This window comes from Cylas formicarius, unplaced genomic scaffold (assembly GCF_029955315.1).
Source record: "Cylas formicarius isolate icCylForm1 unplaced genomic scaffold, icCylForm1.1 PGA_scaffold_10__41_contigs__length_53128322, whole genome shotgun sequence".
NCBI classification, from domain to species: Eukaryota; Metazoa; Arthropoda; class Insecta; order Coleoptera; family Brentidae; genus Cylas; species Cylas formicarius.
This window is the reverse complement of record NW_026844214.1, coordinates 17,300,503-17,325,757: the sequence shown is the minus strand read 5'-3', so window position 1 is coordinate 17,325,757 and position 25,255 is coordinate 17,300,503. Positions and strand designations below refer to the sequence as shown.

Here is a 25,255-nt window from a genome sequence, read left to right as displayed (position 1 = left end):
CACCGCCCACCTGAAGTATAAATTTGATACATTTCGAGGTCAAATTGCGACGGAAGCGGTAGAGGGAATTTGAATTCCAATTCTCCTTACAGCCAGCGGTAAAAGGTATTGTAACGTCTTCGTCGTCATTTAACCATCGAGGTTTTGGGATAGTGAAAATGACACCAACTGATGCAAAGTTTCGGATTCGTCATCTTATTTCTGGAATCCGCGATAAAGTTTACACGACATAAACAGGCTTTAGATTCCTAACAATTTGGGTGATTAAATACAACTTTTTTCGTTAATGTGAATTGACGTTGAGTACAAAATTTTCTTATTAAAATCAATCTGTGTCATTTAATATTTTTTAGGATTTCTTGTTTTTTCTTGCAACTAATTTATTAAAAGGTGGAAACGAGTTTTTAGAAAATAATTACTGGTTAATATTTCTCAACAATTTCATAAATTGCGACCAGTGTCATTTTTCTCTGACCTTCTTTTTATTTCTCAGATGGTCCCTTAGAAATACTTATTTTGCTAAGACTTTCGTGCAACCTGTCTCACAGCACTGGAAACATCGTATTAACTGTTTCGCTGTCAAAGTATTAAAAACACAAATCAACAAATTGTGGTATACGAGGTCCTAAACTTTTAGACAACCAAAAATGTTAAAAGTTTTGTAAATATTTCATAAATTTACAAAAAAAACGGTCAAACACACAACTACGTAGGTTGGTTGAATATTAAACGATATTAAAAAAATTGTATTTACTTTAAACTTATCGTAAAAAAATGCTTCAATATTTTGAGCATTAACGCCATAATTTCTGTTTTCAAAGCTAACCACGTTATCATCATTTTGTATGTTGCGTAAATTGTATATATCTCGGTTTATAAGTGTAGCACATAAATATATGGAAATATTATATAAAAAACCGATTAGTTAATAATTAAAAAATGATGATAATGATGATGATATCAATAGATAGTCAATCAAATTTTTAAGTAAATACTTTTTTTTTTCACCTGCAAATAGGGAAAATAAAATTTGTAATTGTACTAAGCCCTTCCGAGTAACTGCGCAGCAACTGAAAATTCAAAAAATACTAAAGACAAATAAAAATTTCTCGTAAAAGTATTTCAAGCATTCACAGACTGCCTAGTCAACACGCATTTATGAAGTGTCAACCAGTCGACTACTCACTCTCTTGACCATACAGTGTGTTTAAAGTAAAATTCTTCTAACTAATCACGTAATATTTTTCAGTATGTCACTATTTCCAGGTTTATGCAACTGTGACAATTAGAATAATTGTAATAGTTTATTGGATTTATTAAACAACGTAAAACTATTAGTGATGCTTTTAAATTCTTACACATCGTAGCAAAACGAAAAGTAACTGTCAGTTGGACATTGCAGTAACAACGATTTTTAAAAGGAAATTTTAGCTCATTAATAAATGAATAACTGAATAATTGAAATAAGTTAATGGTTCTAAAGGTTTATTTACACGACAATGAGTATATTTGAAATATGATCGAATATCAGTTGCGTACTTCCGGTTCAACTAATGTAAACGTTTTAAACAGTAAGAAAAACGTGAACGTTTTAAAGAGTAAGAAAAACCTTTAAACCAAAACGAGAAAACTTTTTAATTAAAAGAAGAAAAAAACAGGTAACGCAAAAGGGTCAGCGGGAAACGAATCTGGACCCGGAGTTTTTCATTGCGTCCGTATAAATAACGACGCGAGAGCAGGCGTCGTCGAGACCCTCCGACGCCGCGTTCCGATTGGCCCCTCGCTTTCTCGCATTTTCCGCGTGCATCTGCTGTCGATTCTATTCGTAAATCAAAATTCCACCCTTTAATTTCGACAACCTGTCGTTACAAGACATAAGAACGCAATCTCTCGCTGCGTGTGCCGTCCCCCCTGCGCTATGCCACGGACCCTTGGTTCGCGCCCTTTTCAATTAGCGCACAGACGCGCGGGAGTGGGGCTGGATTGTTTCTGAATTGTCTGGGATATTATATGTATGTGTGTGCTGGAATTTTTGAACATTACATTATTCCTTTGTGTTGCGGGATCTTCGATTTTCCTCTTTTCTATAGCTTGTGCTATCCGTTTTAGTATATTGCCTCGTTTTGATTTAGTCTAGTGTATAGATTTCTGATCGCAGTCATTAAGGTGCCAACGAACTCTCTACCACAGAAGTTTGTGCTATGTACTTGAAAATCTCTTGTATGTTATATATATCATGTTGCACCCGCTCGTATTATATTATTAAAACATCGTTTTTTCCAAAAATGCCTCCCAATTTTCACAATATAAATCTTATGCCGTGGATTTTAAAACTTCAGTCTTCTGTACTATTGATACAATAAAGCTAAATATACTTTTCTTTTCAACGATTATGGTAGTGAAAGCGATTGTTTTTTTATAAAGGGAAACCGTCGTATACCACACCGTCGGCAAATTAAGCAAAAATTTCCATATAACTTTTTCCCTAGATCAACAATTTCGATGCTATTATATAGTTATTTCATACAAAAATGTTCTACTTATCTTTGAAAAGGATAACCTACCATAAGATATTTTCTGCAATATATTCTTGCTACTGTATCTAAATCCTGGGTTTATTAATGTTCCTAATTGAAAATCTTGCTTGAAATTATAAATGTTTAACACTAATTAATCCTCATTATAAACAACATCTAAGTAGGCATAGTTGAACCTACCAAATTCAGTGAACCTGACAAGTTTGTGGGGGATTCTCAAAATAGTCGACATTTGTTTTACGCTAATGTTATAACATATTATCATCATGTTTTAAAATAGCTAAGCTGATTTATTTCATTGAATGTTTCTTTGAAGTTTTCACTTGCCAGACGTCACGCGTCACACGTTTTGAAATTGCAAATGAAATATATTATTTTCAAAACTAATATATATCGAAAATACTCTTTATATATCTACTGATGCAGTTAAAAATTTTGGTATATTTGGATTTAATAACACTTATTGTCTTTATTTTACTTAATTGCCAATTGCCGCAAAAAAAACTTAATTTACCCATGCATTTATTACATCAATTCGTTATTAAGTTAGTTTCAATATTATTGTTTTTCATTCTTGGTGGGCGCGAATAAATATAATCATTTATTAGGAAAACATAAATTGAGATCCATTGAGTCTTCTAGTAAACTTAAATGAAACCAAAACTATCTTATTAAGGTGTCTACAAGACACCCAAAAGAATCTACTTTGGAGTGCCCTATTATAAATTTTAAGTTATTTTCGGTAGAGTTGGAAAACCTTTAATTAACATAAAATAATAGTCAAATTCGATCAAAATGAAAAATTCCGGCTATGTAACGCATATACCTATATAGATTTTATTTTATTTTTAAAATTTCGGTCAATTGACCGCTCTATTGGCACACAAAAAATTGATCGGTCAACCGCACAATGCGGCTTAGTTGGTTTTATGACCTGTGGAATTTGATCCAATAATTGTAATAATATTTTATTGATCACTTTACATTCTTCGAATTATTACCAACACCTCATATATCATCTTCTGTAGATGAATCTTCATTTTTTAATTTTTATTTGCTACTTTGCTGCTTTAAATCTAACAGCTTTTACTTCAATCATTTTCTCAGAGTTGTCCCACTTCATATCGCATTCTTGGGATTTATGAAACTTTTGTTACCTGAACATAATCCCAAAAAAAATGAATTGATCCATGAATCAAAATAACTTCCGTATCTAATGGTAAATAGGACTTCGAAATTTTTAAGTTATTTGATGAGTAGGGTTTATTTTGTTAGTTTGTACTTTGTGATACAATGTCAAACAGAAATAAATATTTATGATTATGTTATTTAAAAGACGGCGGTTGGAAATTGGAAATTTTGATTGATGTGTCCCTCATTAAAACATTAACGAGCCATTTTGCTGTAAAATTAAATTAAATTATATTTCCTATCGCCAGTTTATTATGTTACACAGTACCACCATTGTTTCGTTTAGAAGAAAATAAAATGTTCGACACAATGGTACGTGTGCGTGTGCTATAAGAATAGCGCGGAGGACATAAGTAATCTATACGTATCTTCATTCGACGTCCGATCGCGAATTAACATTTCAAATATGCAAGTTGCCAATGCAATTTTCTGATATTGAATATACAGAAACCAGATGGACGTTATTTACGACCCGCCGAACATTATTTCATTTACGATTGCGGTTATGGTCGGTTTAATATTTACGTAATATGCATTTGTTATTACATTTATTGGTCTATGAGCTTTTTACGATTTTCCTTGGGGAATATGTGCGCGTTCGGATATTTTTAATGACCGGGCGAACTTAGAAAAACGACTGTCTTAAGGGCGCAAATATCTGCGTCGAAAACTGGTAGTGGGTGCCCCAATGAATTAAATCGGAGAGGCAGAATACCACACTCTTTTGTCGAAAGTTCTTACTACGAATAACGAATTTCTTAAGGGCACGTATTTGATTAATGCTTTTCAGAGAGACAAGAATTCAAATTACGGCTGCAACTAGGTATGCACAAACTGAATAAAAATATTTACTTTAAAGAATATTGACTACTTTACCGTCATTAATTTTTGATTGTAAGGACCATAATGAATAATCAGTATACCTTTATATCCCATTGAACATATTTCTCGGTTAGAGAAGATGAGCGGATTCCATGCATATCAAGATCCAGATTTAAAGTAATAGCTAAACAAGGGTGGACCATGAAGTCTGTTAAAAAAGAGAATTAAAGTACCAAAGGAATTTTTGCTTTATTCTCCCAATGCTGAATTCTTGGTGATTCTAAAGTCATTTGGTTTCTGTAAACATCTGTTTGTTGTTTTCATATATAATAAATGCAAATTATGCAGCTTCAATTGGTTACTTTATTATTACTATAAAAATAATAATAATAATAATAAAGTTTTCTTATACAAGGTTATTCAATATTCAAATTAGGACAGGAGGCAAAAACTTTTATTTTTAATTAAAAAAAAGTCCTATGGACACTATTTTACACAGTATTTTCTCTGTTCCTTTATATTTGTCACTATTGTTGTTTGTTTTTGCTTCCATGAATATTGTGAATTATCGCCTAACTTATCCTATATTTTCATAAAATCACTACAGTTAATTGTGTTAATGTTTAACATTATTTTACTTATTACTTAAAAAATTGGATGTCTTCTAGCAATTAAAATATATTTACATACAATCGGTCTCTGTTGAAGGTGGAATAGTATCAAAATATCTTTAACATATCAATTTACCTCTCAGGCTTTTGTAATAATTGTGGACAAAAATTGTCATAAAATAAAGTTTCTAGATTTTGGATTTTTCATCCGCCGATTGTCTAGCAAACTCAGAAGAAGAAAAAATATTAATTATAAGAGATATTAAATTATGCTAGTAATTGCTTCACAATTTACATGCATCATTATAATAAAAAACAACAAGAATGAAATGAACATAAATATAAGTATCAACCAAATCTATAGACGACGCCCCAAAATAGACCTAGAGTTTACCAATAAACATTACTTTAATGGTAGGAACGTCCATGCAAAACTGATTTTTTAATATATAAATATTCGATCACATATTCTAAGATATCCCGATGGTCTGAATGTGCACTAATATGATGGAATTTTCGTATTACGAAAACAAGTCGTATCATATGAATTTTATATCTTTTATATACGATCAGCAACCCTTATAGTACACAATCTCCGTATACAATATCACAGCAAGTCAACTTGGAAAGTACTAGAGCATTACATAATATTAATTTACGAGCTCCATTTAGGGCATGACGATATTGAAATATCATTTTTAAGTTTATACATGCTTTTTGAAGATACGAATGTACACCTAAATTTCTTACAACCGTTTTAAACTGCAGGTTTACGCTATTAATCCCGATGGAACTGGGAAAATCTTTTTTTTAATTCAATCATCATTGGAGTTACCAAATAGCATAACGTATGATATCTTGGAAATTCAGTGCCCAAATAACTTGGACAGTATTTCGTGGATCAAAAGATAAATACACCTGTATGTCGTCCTGTTTATTAATTAACACAATACCAATGAATATAAATTTTGTTCGTACCGCCGCGAATTGATAACGACCTAACCAAAACTAACCAAACTGCGTTGGCAGGTCGAAAACTAAGACGTTTTTCTAGTAACGTTAAAACAGCTTAAAACAATGGCTTTCAATGCGGTTTCTCCTTTTGTTTCAGGCAAATGGTGCCCGCGGCGAGAATGGTCGTCACCACCCGACGCGAGGGTTGCGGCGGACGCCGCCCGAAGAGGCGTCCTTTACTCATCGGTTTTCCTTGGAAGTCCGGGTAAGTTTATCTCAACGCTATTAATCACGAACCATACCCGCCCGCCCGACACTTGCCCCTTTCGAAATTTCATTTGGACGCCATTTTTTATTGGGATTTTTAAAACAAAAAAACTACGGCGCTTTTTTTTAAATAAAATGTTCGGGAGTAATCGCGCCGCGCCAGCCTCGTCGTCGGTTCTCTATCGCCGTTCCCTTCTGCCGCACGGTAAGCTCACAGCTGTGTGCAGTCGCCGTCCCCACTCGATCCACCAGTGGGGGGGCCGGGAACACCGAAAGGGGGGACACTCGACCGTCGTTGTCATGGTTACCACCGCATTCCCGCCTTGCAGCCATGACGTCGCGATGCGCGTGCGCCGCGTCCCGCTAGTGGCGCGTCACGGCGAAATGGCGAACTGTCGGGGAGGAGGCGCAACGTTCGGCTCTCCTCTTTTTTTCCCCCCCGTTGTCGTGGACGTCGTCCCCGTAACCCGCTACGATACCGACGTTGTTTCCGCACCTTATTCCAACTATTACTGCGCTCACACATACACACAGACACACACACAAGCACACATGGACGCACGCACGCAACGTGTGTGCATATACATAAACAATGTAGGGTCAGTACGTTTTAAAACGCGGATAACGCCCATTGACACCCAAACTCGTTTCACTTCCTTATATTTTGGTGATAGAATGGTAAAAAATGTTAAATATTTTATATTTCCATTCAGAATTTTTTAATATGGACCCGAGAAAAAAATCTTCCTTCCTGTCTCTCTCGGCTTGGCTAGGAACTAACTTTGTAGTACCGTTCCGTCAGACTACTCACTTCGTTTTGTTCCTGTTGTCTAGGCCTTCGAATAAAAATATTTTAGTCAAATTAAACAATAAAATGTCTTAAAAAAAGATTTGTAGTTATGTCTAAAATCATTTAAAAACTTGCAAGCCAATGTTTCATTAAGGGTTCTAATCATTTTTGCTGTTGAACACCAAGAAGTGACATTTGTAACAACGGATTTCGACTGTTTCAACTGAAATCCAAGGTCGTTTGAAATTGCAGTGGCATTGAAAGGGAATTGCAGTGGCATTTCATCGACATTTTGAGGATTCAATTGGGGACACAATGAAAATATATAACCAAACGCTAACTCTGTTTATGCCCACTTCAAAAAATAGCCATTTTGTCGTCCGTAAGTAATGGGATATTTTTAAATTTTCTAAATTTTTAAAATCCATTTTTAAGAGCTTTATTTTCTTGTCTTTTTTTCTAATAATTTAGGTTGTTGGGATTCATTCTCCGTCCCAAATCGTCTAAAAATAGATATTTTTTGCAGAAGCAAATTTACCATGTTCTAAACTAAACATTTGGTGACATTAATTATTTTAATACAAAATATGCTTGTGATGTCATACAATCATTGGAACGGATTAACTTCAGAGTACTTAGGGAATTTCGAGAAAGTTTGAACAATTCGGGTTACTTAAGGGTATTTCAAAGATATCTGAGGGATTTTGTTTTTTTTTTCAAAATACGTGGAAATTTCGGTTTACCTTACCCCTCGGGAAAGACTAAGCAAAATTGTGCCCCTTGAATTTTTTTGATTCAATTATCTCTTTTTTGCGAAAATAGGTATCAGATAATAAAATACCAAAGTTAATCATCAATCGCCCAAAAAGCATAGTGCTGTAACTGTAGGTTTCTAAAAGGAAGTATAATTTGGTATTTTATAAAGTATATAGATCATGAGATACGTCGGCTGGGGCGGCAATGGGTCATTAAATTTAATGTATGGAGGGAGTTTCTAAGTGCGTATCAGATCCAATTGCTCAATATTCTATGGAGACAGTTCAGTTAAGAGAAAATGATGCCAGCGAAAAAAAAACTTGCCATTTTTTATGTGACGATATTCCTTTGTCATCATACTGTTAAGCAATTCTCAACGCTTTAGTTTCATTATGGTAAGCGGTGTGTTATTTGATGGCATTCCGAGATAGAATAAAACAAAATGGTTGCTTATTTAGCACTCGGCTTGGCACTTTAGCAATTTAGGGCCAAGCTCCTCGAAATCCTGCTTTACAATTCTTTACTAAAAGCACTCACGTTTTGCAAACTACTTATTGACTCTGGAAAAGACTATTGTACAAACGGAGCCCTTCGTAATATAATGTTTTTTTTTTGGCTAGATAAACCGGTAGCTTTATAAATCAATATCATATTAACTCTTATAATGTCAAGTTATACAGTCAACCAATTCATTATGGGTAGCATATTTTTCATAGGTGTATGCTTATTGTAGATCACATTTGTACGCAGCCTATCAACAACAAGAGAGACAAGAGGTAATTAAAGTGAGGCAAAAATAGTCTTGAAGACCTTTTTCTTTTCTACTTCTTTTCTCATCATCTTTTTTACGTTTTTTTTTGCGGTCTATATATTTACCAAAATGTTACTGAGGATCTAATAAAACACCTTAATATTTCATTTCAGAAATAAATTTTTCAACTGAACCTAAAAATATTGGTTATGTTGTTTGTTTGTTTTTGTACCGATTGCCGTACATACCTAAATATGGTCTGTATATATCTGTATACAAGTTTCATTCGCAATAAAAAATGAATACGTTGTGATATAATCGAAAAACCGTTTTTGCCTCTTTAGTAAAATTGTAACTTGCCTCATCAACGGTAACAGAGTCAACGTTAAACTAAACTTGAAGTTTACCGTAATGCATGGAGATTTAATCCCCACATACCTATCTACATCTACGCATTTTATATCGGCAATCGCGATCATCCGATATGGAAACAGCAGGCCGTCGTTCATTAAAGCTAATTTCGACTCTGTGCCGATAGCAAACGTGAGAAGTTGGCGGGAAAATAATATAACGGAGAAAGCGCGTAATCCGAACTGTGACCCGGGCGCGCGAGGTGAACCCTCCGTAGTCCTCCCTGATTGGGCTATCCATCACTGCCGTCTCCGTAATTGGTTCCCATACTGGACCTTCACGTGGTGTAATTGTTACCTTGGAAACGAAGTCCATCGCTCAATGACCGGCCGAGGTATCGTTCCCGCCGAAGCAACCCTTAGTTAATTACCCCTCGAGAAATTCGGGCTTTGACGCTGCGACAGAGGCGGTCGCGTCTTCTTAAAAATCCAGCACGTGCTCAAACGTCGACCACGTTGGCCTGCGATTGACAGGTCGTTGGATGAAACGCGCTCGCAACCTACCGCAAATATGGGGTGCCTTCCCTACCGAAACGCAAAACCGGAACAATAATTGCAGTCGATGATAATTGCAAAGAGCGAAAACTATTCTTGTGCACTCGACGGTAACGTGTTGGTGAAAGAAAACAAACAATCGAAGCGCACCACACACACTGGCACAATTTTCCGTGCAGGACTCCCCTACGTAGAGACCTCCACGATCTGTGTTGAACGTATTCTTTCCAAAGGGCCATTACAACGGACGGTTATTGAATTGACGTTCGCGCGGCCTTTAACGTGGATTTTGGGTCGTTTCATTAACGCCTTAGAAAAAAAAACATATAGAAGCTGGAATAATTTATGGGGTCTAATTATTCCGAATGTGTTGCGTTAATCGATAATAGAATAGAATAGATATATAAATATTCGTTGTCCACAATTTTACTGTATATATTAACACGGACAATCAAAAATCGCCGAAACGGCGATAAGATTTGAACTTTTCTTAAACCAAGTCCAAAAGCAATCAATTCCTTTTTAGCGAAAGAGACGCTGTTATTGTTTATAATATACCCGAAAACGTGGCAAAATTACTTTTGCAATAAAATATTCATACAAAATGCGAATTTTGTATTGTATTATTTTACTGCAGTATTATTACAAACAACATATTTGCATTTTACCTCCGTTATATGTGACAAATTAAAAATAAGGCCTTCTAAATAAAAATATGAAGTTCTACGTAAATAAACTATTCATTTTTTATGACTAGATGTATTTTTGTTATTAATTATGATTACCAACACTATTTCTATACTTACTCTGAGGTTGGAAACCCCTCCCGATATAGATGGCAGGCTACCGCTTTTTTACTGAAGTTCCCGGCTGCCTCGCCATTAAACAACTTTCAACAATTAAAAAGTACATTAATTTAATAATTTAATAAGAGTAACATTAAAATATATATACATATTATAGAAGATTTTTTAAAAATATTTGAGTTTTGATATATTTTTTTTATATTGAGTATATTTTTTGTTTAGACTACGGTTTTAATAATACTATTTTCTTTCGTATTTGTTTTCTTATGTAAAAATATGGTAAACAGTTTTTAAAAGAAGAATTGAATATCTATGCTTAAGGAGACCTTATAATTAAAACTTCATGTATGTCCTAGTTGTCTAAGATCCGAACTAAGATCGACCTTCACCATAGTGTCAAAGTAAGTTTCTGAACTTGACTTGATATGACAACCCCAACTGAAATGTTCAAGATTATTTTTAATTAAAATTAAAAAAAAGTAATATTTTTTTATTTCACTGGTGCGCCGGCCAAACGCACCTAACCCTAGTGAAAAGTATATACTAAACACAATATTCAACACCAGAGTAGCTTACTTGTTTTGGTCCCTTTTATGTGGTAGCTGCTGTCAAACAGGTAAGTTGATGTTAACAGTTGCACCCCCTTGTTAACCAATCTGGACTAGTCTTAAAATACAAGTAATTTAATGATAAATATTGCAGTTGACTCAAAAAATTTGGTCATAGATGCTCGTTGCAAGACATCTAAATTAAAGAATTCGAACCGAGGAAAGTCCAAGACGAGTGCACATATTCCTCGCGCTTAGTAATAGCAAGGATAAATTATTTTCTACAGGGCAGTTTTTTGAATTTGAAATTTTTGTAAACACGTTTTGTGTTTCCAAAATTGAAAGTGACGAAGAAAAAGTGTTTCTCGTGTAAAAAAAGGACTTGGTAATCGATTTTAATGGAAAATCTTTTAGACAGATAGATAGATAGTTTTATTCACAAAGCCCAGTATGTCTACAGTGGATGTTTCGTCAGGAAACGAGTACATTATAGAGTAGTATAAAGATACATGAAATTATGTATATAAACAATATGATAACACACATTTAACAGTACAGTATAGAATAGTTACAAACGGATATACAAACAGTACAAACATATTGACAAAATGTAGAGAAATTATCACTAAACTCATCAGGGCACTCCTGTAAGATATATTTCAAATTCTTTCAGGTCGTAGAAAGCATCGGTTGTCAGAAGCTTTCTGATTGTCTTGTAGATAATGCTTTTATTCTTGTAGGAAGCAAATTATAGTAATAAGGTCCTGCGTAATTTAGCGACTTTTTGTAGAACATGTGGTTTAGTCTTGGCTTTAGGAGGTGTTCTCTGTTTCGGGTATTATAACCGTGGACATCCATGTGTTTCTTGTGAGAGCCTTTATTTTTATGAACGATGATGAATAATTTAAATAAATATATGCAAGGCACTGTTAGTATTTTATACCTTATAAATATATCTTTGCAGGATAGCCTCGGGGGCAGTCTGAAAATTAACCTAAGTATCCTTTTTTGCTGAATGAACACCCTCTCCGCATCACTCGCTTGTCCCCAGTTTATTATATGAAATAGACGAGTATGCTGAGGCGTAATAGAAAGTCAACAAGGATCTTTCAAAGAAAGAATCTCTGATTGTTAACATTGCGAAAAACGTTTTGTTCACTTTATTACAAACACTATCTATGTCGTAGTCCCACTTTAGGAAGGCATCGATGTAAGATCGGAGAAACTTTGATGTGTGGTTTAATTCCACGCGTGAACCCGCAAAGCTGAACGCTAGGTTAGTCAGAGGTTTAACATACTGACCAGTGAATTCGATCGCAACTGTTTTTTCCAATTTTATAATCAAATGGTTCTGTTTGCAAAAATCAACAAACTGTGCCACAACACAAGAAAACCTATTGATCAGCTCCTGAGCTTCCCTTCCGGAGACGAAGATGGATGTGTCATCCGCGTACATAAAAACGCGGCTGTTGCTATTGAGGAACTCAGGAAGGTCATTCATATACAGAAGAAAAAGTAGTGGACCTAAGATTCCTCCCTGGGGCGTGCCTAAGTTGACGTTGAACGGTTGCGAGTATATTCCATTCACTTTGACCCTTATTTCCCTGTGTTTCATATATGATATTATCCAACTATTCATATTACCTCAAAACCCCAGGCATTCTAGTTTTTTTGCCATGATATTCAGATCTAAGGAATCGAAGGCGCGCGATAGATCAAAAAACACTCCCACAACTGTCTCACCCATGTCGAGTTTGTCGTAGATATACTGGACAAGGTCATTAATCCCCGTTTCCGTTGAGTAACCAACACGGAAACCATGTTGCACATTCGAAATAATGTTTTCTTGCTCCAAAAAATGTGTCATTCTGTCGTACATGGCCTTTTCGAGTACTTTAGAGAACCAACCTGCGATTGTTATAGGCCTATAATTCCCTATTAGCTCAGAGTCTCCCTTTTTGAATACAGGAATCATTTTTGATTTTTTCAATGCCGCAGGGAACTGCCCGCAGAGAACGGACGTATTGATAATAGTAGTTAAATATTTCATAGATTCCAACAGATCGCTTGTTTTTGAGTGATTGAATTAAGGTTAGTACTTCTCTATCGGTGTATGGCATGAAAAACATACTCTTTGCCTTGGTGGTTGGAAGAGTGCCAGTTTCATCTTTAGTGAACATAGTATCGGTCTTCGACTGCACGTGAGTGGCAAAAAATTGTCCGAATTCATTATTCATTCAAACATTGTTCTTTGAAGTTATCGTTTCGACGATTAACAGGTTTTAAATATTCTGACGTTTAGTTAACCCAAAATTCAGTTTGAAGGTTATCACTCCGCTTGTTATATAAGAGTAACTCTTTAAAAAAAAATACAATTAGAATTTTGATGCATTTGTTAAAAATCTTGAGTATATTGCTATTTTTTTTTATTTACATCAGAATTTTTTTTCCACCATTTTTGCTTTCACGAGGTTTTGAGATTAAAATTGTACTGAAATAGAAACGCCTTTAAAAATAGATAATATTTTAGAGATGACAGAAAAGGAAAATGAAGGCGTTTCTTTTGACTCGGAAAATGATTGAACTTCGGGGGATTCTGATCCTGAATAATTTATTATTGTTATTTGTATTTGTATAATGTAGTACAATACGTGATTGTACTACATTATAGATATCATTTACTAAAGAATTTTTCATTTCTCTGCTAGATATGGATTGATATTTTTTTTACGAATATGTTATTCTTATATTTATTCTATTTATTCTTTACTACTTTTATCTATGCCAAGTTTTTCAAAACACTGCTCTATAGTGGATTAATTAATTGCTTTTCTACGACGAGAAGGTGTGTGAAATTTAAAAAAATCATCTGTTTTTTTTTTATTTTAATTAATAATAGTCTTGAACATTTCCGTTGATGTTGCCATATCAAGTCATCTTCAGAAACTTACTTTATTTGATAAAGAGTTATTTTTATTCAGTTGACCCTATGGTGAGGGTCGATCTTAGTTCGAATCCTCTACTATATAGTATAATAGTGAGGGCCAGATATCAATGTGGGCATAGCTTTTTTCGAGGTGATTTTAGAGTTTGATTGTCCTAAAACCTTATCAGCATTCATCAATTTGATGCTTCTCCGTCAATACCAGACTGTTTGATGCCAAAGAACCTGGATGGGGTCTCTTAAACTTTAATGCGTAAATGACACGTTTCATTGCCAGTTCCTTTTCTTACAATTGAACCCTTTGAAAATTTCAGAGCACGCACTAGAAACCTGTGTGTAATGCGGTTAAACCGACAGCCAAAATATATAGTGCCGGGCGATTTCCTGAGCGACGCACCAGCGACGGGATTATAAATTTTGGCACCTGTTCCCGGTCCTCGTGTAAGCTGTCGAAACGTACAGTCACAATAAACCCGATCCAGGGGCCTTACGCTAAGTTATTTTGATCGCGCCTTAATACCGGTACGTCATAAATTTCGTTAAATCAGTAAAACTCCGTGGCACTCACACGAGAGACTTCTTTAATGATCCATTTTATGTTTTCGCACGAAGGACATTATTTTAATTCGTCCGCTTGGATGTCGTCCAACGATCCAGAGGAACATGTTTATTCTATAAAACGCGCGCGTGTGCGTGTGGCTTCCATTTTTTTTTTTTTTTTTTTGGTTCCCGAGCATCGACTCGCGTTTTACGGTTCTGATAACGAACTCATTTCCGAAATACAATCTCACGGCTTTTGACGAAAATAGCGCGCGCATTCTTTAATACGGATTTGGAGGTTATAATTAAAAAGACGTCTTGAGGGTTGGTTATTAACGGCACGGCTATAATTATCGTGCGGGGATTCGTAAATTAGAAAAAAGTGTATTAACGAGTTTGGGGCGGACGAAGAACCAGTGTTTTAATTCTCGCAGGTACAAATGTATAAAATTATTCCGGCTTTCGGTGTGGTGGTTGGTCCGGGAAATGCCAGTTCCGAGAAACAGATACGGCATTTTATTGTTTTCAAACGCAATTATATGATAATTAATTCAATATGCCGGAACGATGCGCTGCGCTTATGGTCTCCCAAATAGCATCGCAACGTAGGCCAATTAGACAGACTAAAATGGAGATCTTGATAAATACGAGTTGTGTAATCATTTAATTGCCGGCGTGGGTATTCTAGGACATACGTAAAGTATGTCCTAGACTTAGACGTTTGGTTAAAAAGGTACCATACATTTTGATGTTAAATCGAAAGAAGACAATTTCACCATGTTTTAGGATATTTCAGGATATTTTACCACTCTGATTGGCCATGTGATAATGTTATCTTTGACCTTTTGACCAGCTCATAAGACATTATTTGCGACTCTGCTAGAGTTTGGTAGACGTCGATAAATTATTAAATGCAAAACATATAATTTTAATTTGGCCTACTAAATAGTAAAATTGGACCTTGGTGTTTCTTGGTCGACCACGACTTCTCTTTGATAAAGGAACGTTGCCATGATTCTTCTTCATCAACCGTTCTTCATTCACTCTTAATACGTGTGCACTCCACTCTACCCTCCTCCTTAGGACCCACGAGCTAACTCTCTGAATCTTGCAATTATCTCCTATATCTTCATTCTTAATTCTGTCCATCCTCGTCTTACAAATGATTCTCCTCAATATTTTCAATTCGCACTCCTCGAATCATGTGCCATGTTTTTGTGGTGTTCGCTCTTGATGTATGCGGACTTTTGTTTCTGTTGGCACAAGCTTTTTCGAGCAGACCGTATCGTTGAGGGCTGGAGATCTAGCCGATATCTTTAGAAGTGCCGACTCTTTCTTTGTTGTTCTCAATCTCAATCTCAAATGTCGTCAATCCATTATATTACTAAAGTGTGTTAGGTAGCTTTAAAAAATACATAAATTACACCAAAACCTATTATTAAGATAAGTTTTATTTAATGTTTTAGTGACTTCCAACAACATCAATTTGTTTAGTGTTTAGATTTGAAACCGCTAAGCTTTTGAGCAACGAACCGTACAACGAAAATATGAACCTAATGAAAACAATGTTACCACTCCAAATTTTACCCCCGAAGAAGCTTAATACTTTTTGGAATTCAAAATTGTTTTGAAATATTAAAATTGGCACGGTATTAGTTAAAAAAACTTTTTTTTTTTTTCATTACTAATAACTTTCGAGGAATGTACATGTTGGAGACGAAATATTGTTCAAAAAATATTATGCACGCTACTGTTTTTTCTTGGTATTAGTTTTGAAATCGAAAAATTTCATTTATTCACTCTTCGCGGTGTATGTATGAGTGTATTTTAAAACAAACATAAAACATGCGATTTTGATTTACGTTAATTTGATTTTTTTTATATTTGTTGACAATTTCGGAGTGGGTAATGACATGCCTCCTATGGACTACAAAGGCAAGTAATTTGTTTCAAATGTGTCTGCAAAAAAATCTGCAACGGCTATGGATTTAATAACCAAAACAATAAGCATATATTGCGTATTAATTACGGTCTTCTTCACTCATGGATTGGCCACGCTTTATTGTAAATAGGCAATTGTTTTCAATGGTAGTACATACTCATTTATAAAATTTAGTTTGATTAGTTGGTTAGCTTGAGAATATAATGTATAGCTCCTTTTTCACACATTTACCAAATTATAGAATAAGAATTCTTCCTGCTTTGACTTTATGTAATTATATAAATGTTATATAATTTCAAAATCGAAGGACGATTGCCAACAAGATCATCCTCTTAAATTAAAAATATTTGGAATATAGATTTTAATAAGTACTTAATTGATATTCGAACTTTAGGATGATGCTGAGAAGCGAATTTCTAGAAATTGGGGAGAGTTCCTTTAAATTTGGATAACTAATGAATAAAATGTTTAGTATGTATATAGACCACGTTTCGCATTAAAGAATCAAATCTGACCAGATCATTCTACGGTTCCAGAGAATCTTGAGCAAAGTTGCAGATCTTGATTAATAGCAGACCCAGATAATCCCTGCACTAAAGACATTACTTCGCAAGAGTCTGGACCCACCTGGAGCCTCTGTAACCTATCACAGAAGTAAGATTTAATTGGGGAGGGATAGTGCGTTATAATCAAATCCATAACGCTTTACAGCATCACGAGAATACTTCCTAGTCAGGATCGTCAGCTTCCAGGATGGATGAGTAATGGAGGATACTAGTCAGAGTAGAAATTGTGCTATGTTTTTCGCGGAAACCATTTTTGCTGTCTGATATTGCTGATTGATATTAAATCATCTCTAAACATATAAAAAAATATATGTCAATTTTCTTGGAAAGTAATTCTCTTCTATACAACTTTTGACGGTATTGATTTATGTAAATGGTATTAAATGTAATTTTAAAACTTTTTATGAAAATAAATATCTACCAGGAGGCCATTGTGGCGCGTAAAACGTGCGTTAAGAAATTAACTGCCTAGCTCGATTCGCGCGCAGAGTGAAATTGAATATAAACCGTTTTTGCCAAACCGCTCCGGGTGGAATGATATGCAAATTGATATTCCTAAGAAGTCGTTAAACGTCGGGACTATAAGGACTATAAAAAAAAGCACACACATACACACACAGAACAGATAATTTTATTAGTATTATTTGTTCTGGAATAGCGGACAAGAAGTCCGTTGCGGTTCGCGAAGGGTAGAAAAAATTACAGTGTTTGATTGCCTCTATAAAAGCTGCGGTTTCGTACTTCGACTCGATGCGTGTGCCGCAAGTATTATCTAAAGCGGTAGTTTGGCGAGGTTATAATACTTCCACGCAACCTTCTATGTCTCGTCGATTATAAGAATTACGTTTTTTTTATTGGTTATTATAATTTATGTAAATATGATAATAACGCACATTATAGGGACTTTATAATGCTGCTCGGTGATAGCCTTGGGACGAAGCGGCGAATTTTCACGTTGTCAGTCACGGACGGCCCCGGGTGAAGGGGGAGGGGGCAACGTACTATACACGTCGGATGTGTGTGTGTCCGATTGGAATCCCACAAAACTTCGTCCGGGGCCATGGGTAATACTTTTACGGGCGACCCATAATGTGTCAGGCGATTGGTGAGTGACGGAACCAGCAATTAAGCTCACCGATGGTGGACTTTCTCGCCCACTTCGCGTCTCCCTTCCCTCCGGGCCCTTTCCCAAGACCGCAACACCTAGCCGAGACCCGACTTACACTTTTTGACAATTGGATAGTAATTTGGCGTATTGTTCGACGGCGAGTTTGAGGGCAAAAATGGCGCCCTACATTCTTAGAATATGGTACCCGGTAGGTTTATTTAATTAACAACGTTCAATAAGACAAGATTTAAGTATCATCTGTTATTCTAACCCGAAGTATTATTATGGCAGACATTTATAAATTTATAAATTGAAACCAAATGCTTGTGGCCATATAATCGGTTTTACATAATTTGGTTAAAGAAGGAAGTCAATTTTCTAAGTGAAATTATCTATATCCAAATTCTTACTCGTGTGCACCAACAAAGCACCAATAACAATAGTCCTCATATTTAGCGTAAAAATGTTAAAAATCCCAGCGCATCTCACTATCATAATCTCAAAACACTCAAAATATAAAATTTGACGTTTCGCATTTTTTTTGGCCTATTAAAATGAAAACTAACATTGTTAATTACTTATTTCAAAAAGGGAAATTATTTTAGGTGAAAAAAATTAAACTCTCAATCGTCTTACTACATCAGTTAATATCTGTCGTAAATAATTAAGCGTTTCATTTAATTTGTAGTTTAGTTCCTAGGTCTTATCTAAATTTAATACTGTTTCTTTTTCTTCAATTGGAAGTTCACTTATTTGTTAAAGTATTTCTTTTTGTATTATAATTTTTTCATTCATTTCATTTTCATCAATGCATCATTCCAAAAATGTATTTTATAACTTCCAAGCATAATAACAATTACTCAATTTTTTACTTACGATGTTTGAGAACTAAGCTATATATTTTGTCCTACTTGTCTTTTTTATCCTGTGGAATCATGAAGGTGTCAAGTATAACTAGTATTAATAGTTTAAACCTTTTACTTATCGTGTTAAGCGTTCTTTATTTATTATTGGCATCAATTATAACATTAAAAAATTACAAAACGGAAGAAATGTCAAGGAATTTATAATAAGCCCAAAATATTATAAAATTTTTTGTTCCAAAATTTTATGAAAAATATTGCTGCCCAGGAGAAAAATTGATATTCCATGTATTCATTTTCTACTATTTAGTTAAATTGGGTACTTAGGTACTTACTCCATGACATGCCAACCTGGTAGAAAACCCTATTATGGATGCGCATAAAGTTGTTTTAATTATTTTCGAAAATTGTTTACTCTATGCTAATTTGAGTCCATCAATCGCTAATAATTCCTTATAGAGCCGCTGGAGCAAATGTTAATAAAATATGATACCTATGTATGTATCATCATATGGAGTTTTACGATTATTTTTAATTTTTATTTTACATAGAACAACTGTCATTGAACGGTGTGGAAAAAAAATAACTCGCATTCTTACAACAAACAGTCCGGGTCTGTAGCTACACAAGAAGACTTTCACATCGCGTAAACTACGGTTAACGTAAATAAACAAAAATAAACAGTCTAAGAGCCATTTATCAAGAAACGGTGATTTTGGTTTAAGATGTTTATAAATATACACGCGTCGCCGAAGACAGGTACTGCTCGTGTTGATATTGTCTGAAAATGTGTTTGTTTTATTGGCGATCGATTATATAACAATGCGGCAACCAAATTAATTGCTCCCAGGGGAGTTTTAATGTTCATATTCTATTTGCGTTGCTGTTGGTTTAAAAAATAATAAGGTATAGAAAGAAATGTTGGCTTCGCGCTGAATTTCATACTAAAAAACTGCACCTCAAAATTGTCGGTGTAGTTATAACACTAACAGGTACACTGATAGTGATATTCGTGCATGATATTATCAAAAAATAAAAGGAGGCAAAACAATTTGGTGTTACCGTGATAATGGAGAGAGATCCACCGTGGTAATGGAGAGAGATCCGCCGTGGTAATGGAGAGATCCGCCTGCTCATAAGGCGGGATATAATTTCGAATAGTTTGGTATTCAATACTAATGTTTTTTTTTTAAAGAAAAGGAAATGTTCCTAATTTAATCTAACCTAACCTAATCTTGAGGCAATCTTAGATAAACAACGAAATAGAAAAGCGATCTTACAAATCTTCTTATTAAATTTAAACGCACTAACACGTATTTAGCTTCTTAATATAGTATGACCACCTATCTATCGAGCTTATTAAAAATGAAAATCTCTTACCGTTGACCCGGGCTATTGCTACTTTATTAGACCGTAGAACTTTCCATACTTTCCATAGTTTAAATCTGGACGTCTCCCTTCGGACACGATACGTCACATTAAATTTAGAATTCACCAATGGCTCCTTGGAATGATAATTGGCGGAGATTATCTAAAAGTGAAATTGTACTTATATGTGGTTAATAACCTCAACTTCAATCTTCTTTCTTTGCGCTTTAGTTACAGGCTTAAGGCCGGCCATGAGCATGTCCGCTACGCCACATGTGCAAGCTCAGAAGGGCAATCCAAAACAAATGAAAGCAAAGACATTGACTGGCCGGTATGATGCTAGAGTGGTATTAAACTATAGGTAATACAAGAAAAATGGGTGACCTGTTTCGCATAAAATTGCATTATCAGAGCAATACAAATTGAAAACAAACCACACACATGAACAGCAACCATCTTGTAGATTTTGTGGTTCTTTTGTATTACCTATATTTCACCTCAGTATCTGAGAAAATGAATGTATTTTTCAACGGTATGGCGGTAGACTAAAAAAATTTAATTTATAAGTAGTGTGACTTACTTTTTGCAAATATAGAACGGTTCCGTTCGAATTTTAATAACTCGAGCGACTTTTATAATGGTTTGTTTTTATTTGACACCACATGCGGCCATAAAATTACGTAATCTCGTTTATTAACCCGAATCCGAATAATATATGGTAAAATATTCAGAGCATCAAATTAAATCTTCTGTATACGAACTGGAGAAAAAATAATCAGTATGCACCCCGGTCGCTCATCGTTTCGGGCACAGAGATCGGAACCGCTGCAACGGCGATGATGGATTTATACGGGTTCGAAACGAGCGGGCGATAAATCTAGGCGAGGTCTTTTCGCCCCTGTACTTATCGGGGCACCTCCCGCCTATGGTCCACTGGCGAACTCTATCGCGATCGAACATTCCACGGTCCGTTCTTATCCTGACTTTAAATCGCCAAAAACCAGTTCGTGTCAGATCATCCGACACCGCACGCTTAACGCAATTAATCAAACCTTATCTGCGACGCTACGATTGTGAGCGGCACTTTAAGCATGTTTCCAAAAGTGAAATGTTTTACATGGAAGTCTTATGCTTTAGCATAACGTTGTTTCTGTTTTAGAGTATAGAGGAAGTCGACACCTTGAGGGATCCTAGACGACTGTTTTTAATGGACATTAAGCAATCCTTGATAAAAATAGTGATATACCATAATTCCCGTTAGAAATTAAGTTTAAGATAATCTTCAAGTAACGATTACGACATTAATTCGCAATTCTCGTGCAAAGTCAAATCCTCTTTGTTTCAATCAAAAACTACACATTCGAAAACGCGATTCTTGGATGGGAGATCTGAAAAATTGCTTCATGTTACGTAGTTTTGCAAGATGGCCGATTAAGTCAGGGAAGCGGATATATCCCGGAAACTGTTAGGAAAATCACTGGGAATCATATGCAATTCTTAATAGCCTCGAATGAAGTTTTATGGTTTTGCATTAATGTTGTATATGAAATTATTGATGAAAAACTGAACTTAAAGATATTTATACAGAACTATTAGTAAAAATATATAAATCGAATCAAGACTTATGGTATGCAGTTCTGGGAATACTAATGTTGAAGCAATTTAAGTTAACTCTATAAAAATAATTTATATTAACTTTCCGACGTTGTTTAAAAATGTCAGCCTCAACACGCAACAATTAAAGCTGGTTTGTTAAGAGAATTGCCAAGATGGACTTGAAAAGTACATTTGTAAATATTGATTATCAATATCAAACACAAATCAGTAATTGTGTTGATTGGTTGGATGATTTGGTCAATGTTTAGCAATTTTAATTTTTGATTGTTCTGTCGAATTAAAAAAATACTATCGTGTAATTCAATTTAATTTTTCAATAAGTTTTACAGTCATATGAAGAAAATTTCCCACCTTGACATAAGCACAAATGATTGTTTTTACATCGGCAACGCAATAAGTATAAAATTATTTATTCATATCAGGTATTGAGGAGAAAATGTACATAGTTTTTCGTTAAATCTTTAACAGTAAAAGCAACCATCGGTTTTATATTAAAGATACAGATACATGTAACAACAAATCGGATACAAAAATACAAAAATACAACTTCAAACTTAGTCATTTGATATTTCTTCTTTGGATCTGCAAAGGCTTGCCCATATTGAAATCCTCTGAGAATATCCATCATTCCATCACAATCACTTGGGAACGCTCACGTCTCTCACACTCAATCCAAAAAATCGTCCCATCCTCCTTTTCTAGGTAGGTGTTAGTAATAATATTAATAGTTTTATTACTATTTACAAAACTTCTGGATTCCTCGTGTGTCGGTTGTTGATGAATCGAACTTGGTGGCATATCGCCAATCATTCTGTTAGATTCTTCAGAACATGACTGAAACTTGCTCGCATTCTACTCTGTGCCTGTTTATATAATTTTTGAGTGGAATAATATGTAAGCAAGTAGTTTCAGTTAAGCTCTGAAGAAACCAACAGGATGATTTAAAATATACATTGAAATGAATTCAAAATATTAAGCACAAAAATTAGTTGGAAATCAGAGACTTCATTCAGTTCAGACTTAATTAAATTAAAATTTTACTGGAACAATCTACTATTCTATTATAAGCCACATTTTGTTAATGTTTTAACATAAGAGTTCATAGTGACCAATATTTCAAATGAGATAACTTTATCATAACAATTATAAAAAAGAAACAAATATCCAGATATTTTCTCCTAATATTTCTTGAATTGCTCCAAATCTAAGTGTAAATCTCTTAAAGTGAATTCATTATACTGTACATGTCTAAAAACTTTCTGAATGACTGAATGATTTCCATCCATTTTATATGCACTTAATAGTTCGGATTATTCCAAAACTGATCGAACATACCAAATGTAAAGTAAAACAATACAAGCCAAACACAAAAATCTTTCGACATTCTTTATACGAATCCCAACATTTGTTTAGTATTACCTTACATGCATCAGCTCCTTCAATATTATAACTACAATGAATAACACTTCTTTTACGACTAAAAACCATATATGAACATTTATTAATGTTTAATTTCGGCTCAGTCATTCAACAGATTGAAATCGTTTTGTAAAAATCTGCAACCCTCAGGCCATTAAATTTTTAGATAATCTACCAAGACCAAATTTGAATTTAAATTATTCCCTATATCATTTACAAACCTTCTGGATTCCTTCCGCGTCGGTTGTTGATTAATTAAGATGATTGGTGAAACGTAATCAAGTTGGATTCATCAACAACCGACACAGGAGGAATCCAGAAGATTTGTAAATACTATACTATTGTAACACTAGTAGCCTATGGGATTTTCTTTGAAAAATTATTCCTTGTATCATTTACAAGCAGCAAAAATAACTTTAGACCGGGTGTGATCTTTGTAGGACTCCAGAAGCTACACTAAACCGAGGAGAGAGGAGACCCGGTGATTTCTGTGCCTCGTTGGCCGTAGAATGCCATCTATGATATTGTTTTTTTTTTCATTCCGGAAAAGTCCAAAATATCGATTACCGATGACGTCACTTTAACCTTATCATAAAAACTCCAGAACGGCGAATGTATTAAAATCGCGAACTAACGAATAAACCCATTATATTGTATAACGGATATGCAGATGACTTCGATGGGCATTTTTAATAGCCTTTAGAAAGGACCTTGCGAGTGACTTGAAACCGCGCGTGTGTTTGCGTATCTGGTAATGACTGTAATTCGTCGACGTTCGGCAAACAAAAATAACATAGAGCCCGTGAAAGTTGTAGGTCCCACCCTAATCTGATTTCTTCCCCTCTTAGTTTGGGTGTGAGTCATTAAACCCCTCTCAGTTGTTCACCCTCGTTATTCGGGGTCTCTTTCCATACTACGTACACACACACACACACACACACACACACACAGACGCTCGCGCGACTTTGGATCAAGAGCCATTGTGACACCCGCAAAATTGCGTATCGTAATTAGGCGGTCGTATCGGCATTGTTCGTTTTGGGTGACGGACGCGCTACATGGATTTGTTTTTTTTTTGTTTTAGGTGAGGCCAGTAACGCGAGTATCGGTAGCGGGGAGGGGACAGGCGAGGAGGACGACGACACGAACGGAAAGAAAAATCAAAAAAAGAGAGGCATATTTCCCAAAGTAGCCACAAATATCCTCAGGGCGTGGCTATTTCAACACCTAACGGTAAGCCTAATCGTCGACGCTCGTTCATCACGAAGAGAGAGCAATGAAACATTTGAGAGTATGCTAATTAACTGTTCTTGACAGCCCGAAACAGGTTTAATATGCCGATATGTTTAATGTTAAGGCTGTTACCATACAACAAACACTTTTCGAGTGACTTGTGCTATCAACAATAAGCGGATATATATAAGAAAGATACCTTAACTTTGACAACAGTTTTTATAGTTTTTTAAGGAAACCAATAGGGTTCCAAGTTGTGTAAGACTTCCAGTAAACACCCTTTATTTGCACCCAAACTGTTTACTTTATCTACAAAACTTTTGGTGTTGGTTATTTCAGGTTCTTTATAAAGGTTTTATGGCATTCTTGAAAATCTTATTAAAACACTTTTACTCTTGGGGTTTCATAGCTTACTCTCTAAAACGCCTTATAAACCTTAAAGCACTACTAAATATTCTGTAGCTTCTGCAAAACCCAAACAATCATGCACTTGAAACGACCATCAAAGACGTCTTCCAACTTCTTACCTGTGCACAATTTTAATGTTAATTCTAATTTTTGTTCAGATATTTACATGCAACTAAGCACTTTTTTTTTCAAGAGCAAATAAATAAACAACAACTGAAATGTGAGGTTATTAACATTTCAAATTTGCGCACTAATAGTTTTCGTTTGGTTTTCCAGTTACTTTTGAATCTATAGCGGTTACGAAGGTTT

At 35.0% G+C, this 25,255-nt stretch overlaps 1 protein-coding gene across 1 annotated transcript in view; it reads left to right on the top strand.

Moving 5' to 3' along the window:
* The first annotated feature begins 1,516 nt into the window (after positions 1-1,516).
* Positions 1,517-25,255, top strand: part of LOC132708325 (homeobox protein homothorax-like) — a 71,911-nt gene continuing 48,172 nt past the window's right edge. Inside the window, exons 1-3 of the mRNA XM_060680593.1 lie at positions 1,517-1,598; positions 6,273-6,380; positions 24,390-24,538. Coding sequence (XP_060536576.1) covers positions 1,517-1,598; positions 6,273-6,380; positions 24,390-24,538 — 339 coding nt within the window. The remainder of the gene's footprint in view (positions 1,599-6,272; positions 6,381-24,389; positions 24,539-25,255) is intronic.